Here is a 7,862-nt window from a genome sequence, read left to right on the forward strand (position 1 = left end):
ATGTTTAAGATCGGTAGGGAGAAGAAATAATCCAGGAAAACTAAGCCTCCTAGCTGCAGCCACTGCCACTAATCTCGTTTGTTTGGCTTTAATTGGCTCCATTTATCAGACGCAAAGAGCTGGCAGCCTGCAGTGGGAGGATTTAAAAGAGCCTCCACAGCATGAATGTATTGTGCAGGTGTGAAATGTTTTATTTTTCCCCCCACAAAAAAAAAAACAAACAAAAAAAACATTGATTTTCACATACTTTTTTTTTCTTCCATCATTCAATAACGTTTAATTAAAATCAAGTGCAGGGCCGGATTTAAGAAGATGGCGGCCCCCTCATTTATGGTTCTTTGGACCCAAACATACACAGCACAATTTTATGGTTGCAATAGTCGATCAGCTAACTTCTTGTCTGCCTTTCTGGAGGACAGACAAGAGTGATGGCCAGACGCCACCACAGAAGGAACTCTGCTGTAGTCTCTGTTACTGATGCTGGCTTATTGCTCCTTCACATCTCTGTGTCTCTCCAGGTCAAAGTCCATTGATGCTTATTTGAGGGGRGTGGGGGCGGTGGTGATGTGTAGATGTCCGTTTACAACACTGAAGCTGTTTGAAAACTTGAGTTTCAAAAATAAATTTAAAACAACTGACAGTGTTAGTGTTTCACCTGAGTTCAGTTTTTATYTAGGCTCACTTTGGAGAACGTTACAGACAAGCTGTATTCRTTTTCATTTTAAAACTTATGACTGCTTTTGCTTTAGTRATAGGAGATTGTCACTTTCTCACCTCGCTAGTAACACCAGCCTGGTCTTGCGCTTGGAAGGCCATTGATGGATTAATTACCAAACTAGATTTAGTTCCATGCTTCACTGACAATATATATGAGCTGAAGGTGTCAGAATTTGGTCTGTGTGCTTTATGACACCTGCAAAATTCAATAAATCAGCTTTTCTTCAGAAAAATGACCTTATCTTACCTTATATTACTTGTATAACTTACACTGACAGTTGTGTTGCYATTATGGTAAAGACTTGTTCTCCAATATTGACCTAGCATATCTTTTTGAGCAACTGCAACCACTGTGGGGTACATAAGCAAGGGCTTACCATGTTATACAGGTACGCGCCCCAGCAATCTGGCCCACTGCTCATGACACAAAGTGGAAAATATTATTTATTGAACATTGGTTTCTAAAGCCTTCAGACTTTTTGAACTTGAGTGTTTCAGTTATACAAATGAGCTCTACGTGTAACATAGGCTACTCTGCTTTGCCACTTTAAAGGTCATTAAAGGAGCCGATGTCTGCAGCTGCAAGCTTTAAATAAATAAGTCTGCCCTGTTGAGAAGCAAGTTCTCACAGTTTGTCTCGTTAATATCGCTGCRCTTCTTATGCCTTATGGAATAAGAAAAATACGCTTTGAACTGTGGGAGTCAGAACTGACAAACTGACTGAGCGATTCTGTCTCTCTGGTTGCTCTCATCTACCGCAAGATTCCTAAGAAACCTGACTGGGTGCTTTTCTGCTCAACGCCATTAAAACGAGGAGCTCGCACTCAACCATCACAAAAAATGTTGATAAAATAGCGGCAGATATTTTAAATTCAGTGCAAGTCTAATGAGTTCATGTTAATAACAAAAAGGTCAATTTCTTTTGCGATGAAATGTAATATGCTGCTATAAAGATCATTTACAAATATGTATATTTTTGGCATTAAATTAAAAATGTCATTAAAAAAAAGTACATTCTTCCATTTGCTTTTTAAGAACATCACCAGTCTGGACGGCTTTCAGGTGACAATAATAACATGATTAGTTTTAACTTTCCGTACAAACAGAAACGTTTCTCAGAAGATCTGATTGGTCTGCTGGGCCGGTGGGATTAAAGGATTAAAGCAAGTCACACATACAGGTTGCTCTAAAACCAAACGGCAAAAAGGACCTTGKATTCAAATCTCAAGTACACAAGTAGCTGKTWACAAATMTTTCTTYTGTTTATTTGTGATTTTAAAGGTAATGATTAGAAAGCCGGGAGTGCTAGGCTTTTAGAATTAGGAGATAGATAAAGCAAACAATAATGGCTCTTTTATTTTACATTTTTAATAATAAAACCCTCACTTTAATGTTCTAGTTGGAAAGATTTCCTCAACAAGTGAAAATGTAACAAATTTACATCACTATAAATCTTCAATCAAACATTGGCAAACATGTATAAATAAAACTCATAAAATATGACAGAATTAATATTCACAAGAAAATGAATATTCCAGACTGCCCCATTGAAATTGCTTTCATTTCCTTAAATTGTTGTTTTTACAAAAACCTTCCTTATTGGCGCAAATTACCCTATGGTAAAAAATGAATGTTTTAATTTTGTTGACAAAAAGGACTAAGACCGAGTCCAAATCAGGCACAATGAATATGAGCTGAAAGGCAATTTTTACGTTCATAAAAGCACACACATCTCAATTATGTGTAAAAGAAATATTTACCACTTAAAGGGGTTCATTTGTGTGATTCATTTGACAAATTTTAAAATCAAACTACGTTCTTTAAATATGTTTTTGTGTGTAGATTTCAAATGYATTTAAACTTGGCCAATTTGAGATTGACCATCGACTCTTTAGACCAAATACTGAGAAATTTGGATGTTATTTTTTTGTTTGTTTCTTATTTACGTCTCTTTTCCATTTATGCCAAACCAAAAGAATTCAACTTTCTTGAAAACAAAAACATCAAACACAACACATATGCGTTGATAAAACCAAGAAAAGCCTGATCCATTGTTTTTTTCTTAATAGTTCTGTTGTTTATTTATCATTATTTGAATGAGTATAAGGAAACTATATACATTTTAAGCCGGCAAAAGTACATTTTCTTTGTTCTGTCAATACGTAGGAGACGGTATCTGCTTAGAAAAAAAGGGTGAAGTTGAAATGAACACTTCTACAGTCTTATGTTTCCTATTTGTTTGACGGGGTTGCTTCTTTTTTTCTTGGCAAATAACTGAAATAAGTAAAGGTAAATCCAAARAAATATGTAGGAAGCATACAAATGCAATGCAAATGCAGCTTCATTTCATGTGGCCTACAACAATCCCCACCGAAGCGCCGCGCTGTCCACAGTGCTGAAATCCGTGCGTCTGAATCTCAGGAGGGAGCCTTTCGGAGCTCCACRCCCCCCTCCTGCCCCCCTTGTGTGTTTGTGTGCTGAACGCTGACGAGTGTCACCTCACGGGTGTGTTTTCCAGGCTGAAGCTCTCCTCTGGGGGAGCGCCGACTTGTCACCCGAGCTGCAGAAACAGTTTCCACCTTCATATCACTTCCTCCCCGACTTCCCCTCCTGCCTGTTTGCTCTCATTTCCTGTCATGCTTGACTTCAGTGTAAGCCTTTTTTTTTTTTTTTCCCCCACCGCAGCCGGAAGATTTTCCTTCTTTGGCTGCTTTAGGAGCCCAATCTGCTTAACAGTATCTGTTAAGTCATGCATGTTTGCTCGGGGCCACGCGTCTCTTGCTTGTCAAAAGTCCCAGAAACAGAAACGGAATACGGGACATGTTTTGAATCCGTCTTTGGCCCACTGATCCAGTTGGTCATGTGAGTTTGCCTTTTGAGGCCACGGAGTTCATTAGGTGGCTCTATCGGTTTCAATCAGCAGCTCTGCKGTAAGCGCGCTCGGCTCGCCATATGTCTCCTCGGTCAAATGGAGACTGCTGCCCCCCCAGCCCTCTGACCACTCGAACCGGGTTTCACCGGCTTACTGTGGCTTTAGCAGCATCTGTGCAGCAAATTTAGGGCACTGCCGTCTGCTTTGTCTGACTGGTGGTTTAAACCAGCAAAGCGGAGCGGTGGTGTTCAGTTGCGCGGGTTTACTGCGCCCTGAAACCACCGCTGCGGTGTCCGCAATGACGCCAAGCATCAGGAGTAGCGAAGGAATGGAGAGGCAAAGAGTGGAAGAAGAAGAGGTAGGAGAACTTCACACTGAAGTTTTTTTTTTTTTTTTCTCCAGGTGTTTATATTATTCATACGCCGGATCATAAAATCTGCAGAAGTGGGTATGCTGGGGAATGTGAGCCGTTTTGTAGGAAGATGGAACGGCTGCTGAATTTCACGCACCAAACGTGAAGAACTCGAGGCACGCTGGGATGACGTGTCATGTTTCTTCTTCGCAGGTGAAATTTGAAGAGAGTGAAATGATTCCGAAGTCGGGAAAATCTCCGGCAGACTCCAGGAAAACGGTCGGCATCCATGAATTTGCAGCGCTCGCCAGATCCTCGTTGAATGGTAAGCTAAGTCTTCCAAAAGCTGTTCTCAAATGGTCAATTTCAAGCTCGGCCGTCGCGACCTTTACCACCTCCGTTGGACCCAGGCATCTCTCAGGCGGTGAGGGACCATGTGACGAAGCCCACCTCCCTGGCCCAGGGCCGGGTCGCCCACCTCATAGAGTGGAAAGGCTGGCCGAAGCCTACGGGTCCTCCACCAGGCACTCACTCCCAGTTCAACTCTTACTGCCGTCTGACCGAAGGGGAGAAGGAGGCTCGGTTTGCTGCAGGTATTCATCCCCTTTTTCCTCCTTTCTCGCCCCACGCATAAAAAAAAACGTTTACAATTTAAATCCAGTTTTCACAGTTAGGATTACTGCTAGTTACAGTCACATGTCTGTTTGGGTAAACATGGGGATATTTTACTTAGCATGGTTTAACTACAGCATCATCTCGTGACCCGGCGTCCACCTGCTGTCATGAGACTTAATCCCTTCAAAACTCCTCTGTCTCCACCCTGAGGGCCCCGCCCAGCCGCCGGCYACYCCGGCCACCGGTTTGTCTTGGCGGCAGATGGTGGCCCTATTAGACACGCTCTCAGAACACTTCGCTGCCCACCGACGGTACAGCAGCGCTTGTTTTTTTTTTGTGTGTGTTTTGTTTTGCCGTGACTCATCCTTTCTGGCGCTGGTGACATCGCTGCAGCTTGATGAGGAGATAATGTGAGGGGGAGGAAAGCGGGGAGCAGACGAAGCCCGACGTCCATCACGCGCATTATGAAGTCTCTTCGTCTTGATAGCCTAATTAAGGCAGCAAAATGCCAAAAGGTTCCCTCACCGTGACGCGCGTCAAACAGAAAGCCGGGACAGTTATTGTTTTCCCTCTTACGGGCAGCTGACTGCGTCTGAGCCACTTCCGAGGCAACTGAGGGGGGATTTCAAACAGAATGTATTGATATTTTTTGAAGCCATAACCACGAACAACTCTAATTAAATGTATAAGAATGATAAATGTTGATCTTGCCCTTGATTCAAACTAAAATGTGTAAAGATAAATAAAAGGGTACTTTTGCTATTCCTTATTGATATCAGACTTTAAGCTTTTTTTTTTTACATTTTCTACCCTCTTTATTAGATCTAGGACTTACATGTAGAAGCAACACATTACCAGGAAAAAAGAAAGACATTATGGTTCAGGTTATTCTGTTGTCTCGTTCAGCCGCAAACTTACACGTTAGACTAGTTGTTTTATGGAGCAATCTGGRTTGTTATAAAGTTAAAAGTAGCGGTCCTTGGTTTGTGAATGAATGAATCCTATAATTAACCAATTTCGCAAAGAGAAGTGGATCAGCATTCCTCCAAACTGATGTAAAAGACTCGTCGTCAGACATCAACAGATTTCGTAATCCTCCTGGAAATGCAGGAAGCTTTAATTAGATTCGAACCCAGAGGAGTCGTGACCTGATGATCCTCTGCGGTGTTGTGCTCACAACGTCTAACTAAGTGAAACCTGTTTTCCTGCTAGGAGTGGCCGAGCAGTTTGCAATTGCCGAGGCCAAGCTGCGTGCCTGGGCGTCGCTAGATGATGACGAGGAGGACGAGGACGACTTCAATGATGAAGAATCCCACGCCAACGGACAGACTTGCAGCTTATCCACAGAGAATCCAGGTATCCATCTTCATCCTTGTCTTCCGTGACCCTCGCTGTTTTCGTTCATCGCCGCTGACGAGGCGCTCACCTTCCTGTTTTCTTCCCCCATAATTMATTTCMCCCATGTCCAGAGGTTCTGACTGTCTGCTCCTCTCTCAGACGCCGCCATGTCCGAACCAATCAGCGGAGCACCGTGCCAGCCTGAGACGCAAGACGTCGAGGTGCCACAGTCTGTTCGTCCCGTAGGCTCCGTCTGCAGCGGCGGCCCTTTCCAAGACAGGCCTCCGACTGACCACGACCTCCAGAGCGGCTCACCCTCTTCGCGCGGCGACTGCAKGTGTCCATTCCTGGAGGAAGAGGARGAGCGGCTGCACGGTCTGGTGGAGCAGCTGACTCCCCTGCAGCAGCGCGGCGAGGTCTGCGTCCACAGCAAGCCGGAGTGGCGGCCCCGGAACCGAAGCAGCAGGTTCGACTCCTGCTACTCCACCTCTCACTCCGAGTCCCCCGGAGAGGAGGACGAGGAAGACGAGGAGGAGGAGGGCAGCGTGTTTCACGAGGTGCGGGTGTGGCACTSCAGCCCCAGAGGCTTCTTCTCCGACCGGGGGTCTTCCGGAGTGGCGTCTTTCGACGAAGAGGAGCAGCGGGAGGAGGTAGAAGAGGAGGAGGAGAAGAAGGAAGAGAAGGAGTATTTGATGTGATGTATCGTCCATGTTTATGTCTTTCTGAGTCGATGTTGATTCCGATACGACATAGATCTAGTCCGATGACATTGTGAACCTCTTCATCTCCTCCTCCCCTCTTCCCGCCGCCTCTCCTCCTCCGGAGGCCTTTCATCTGTCAACCCTCCAGGCCTTCTACTGATCTCCTCCCACAGGTTATCGCTGCCGTAAACAGTACACGTGTCGGAGTTTAATCAGGATGTAAAGCTGTTGTTCAAACTGAGTTTTGTATATTTTTGTGAAGAGTCATGTGCTGTTCATTTGTTGTTTTTGTTTTTTCTATGGATGTTTTGTAGTGCGGTTTATTTTCCAGCTCGTCCTGTGTCACATGGGTTTGATATGGAAAGCATGAGTGTTCTGCATACAGCATATAAATATGATTTTTGAAACAAGATCATTCACTGGTGGTTCTTTCTTTTTTCAGTCTTGGCGAAAGCAAAAAAAAAATATTGGGGAAAAAAAAGGAATCAAATTCTGAGTTTTGGTTTTGCACCTTTTTTTTTCTTTCAATTTATTCATTCATGTACAAAAACAATTTCGTGTTCTCTGAAAAATAACAATGGTAGTTGAGTTCAAAATGCACAGTCCTCCTATGTACATCAGCATGTAGATTTTCCTCATCTGTGTATTTCTGTATGTACAAAGCATATACAGGCCAGTGTCATATAAAGGGAGATACTACAGACTTATTGCTTAACTAGATACGCTGCAAATTAGCTCAGATGCTCTCTACTATTAATTCCTTATACATTATCTTATAATGCAAGCATTACTGAATGTTCCATATGCACCCAAAAAATGATAGACATTTATTGCACAAACGGAGGGGGAAAAAAAAAAATCTGGTTTGCTGCAGCTTAGACATGGGCCAGTAACTGGTATCAAGGTAAACCAAGACTTGTAAAATGTCACAAAACTGTGATAATTTCACATCTGATCATTCTCAAGATTTGAATAATTTTTTTAATAAGACGTCAGAGAAAATGCAGGAATGTTTGTTTTTCTCCAGCTCTATGGCTTATAGAGTAATGCACCACCCAGCCCCACCTGTTGCTGCACACTCGTGTTCAGCTGCTCAGAGGAAAGCTACTAAACATTTCCCTCCCTTACGAGTGTGAGGCAATAACATAAAATGGCATTTAAAAAGTCAATTTCCCCAATTCTATTCAAAAAGTATAACTTAATATCTCCTTTAGATCCAGAAAATGCAACTTTGTGTGAATTTGAACAGATACCACTTACAGCTAAT

At 43.2% G+C, this 7,862-nt stretch overlaps 1 protein-coding gene across 1 annotated transcript; it reads left to right on the top strand.

Moving 5' to 3' along the window:
- The first annotated feature begins 260 nt into the window (after positions 1-260).
- fam131aa (family with sequence similarity 131 member Aa) lies at positions 261-7,007 on the top strand. The gene is made up of 5 exons (XM_008434127.2): positions 261-3,947; positions 4,155-4,266; positions 4,352-4,534; positions 5,769-5,912; positions 6,054-7,007. Exons 1-5 carry the CDS (start codon positions 3,888-3,890, stop codon positions 6,590-6,592), a joined length of 1,038 nt encoding a protein of 345 aa, XP_008432349.1. The 5' UTR covers positions 261-3,887; the 3' UTR covers positions 6,593-7,007.
- Positions 7,008-7,862: the final 855 nt, after the last annotated feature.

This window comes from Poecilia reticulata, linkage group LG17 (genome assembly GCF_000633615.1).
Source record: "Poecilia reticulata strain Guanapo linkage group LG17, Guppy_female_1.0+MT, whole genome shotgun sequence".
NCBI lineage: Eukaryota > Metazoa > Chordata > Actinopteri > Cyprinodontiformes > Poeciliidae > Poecilia > Poecilia reticulata.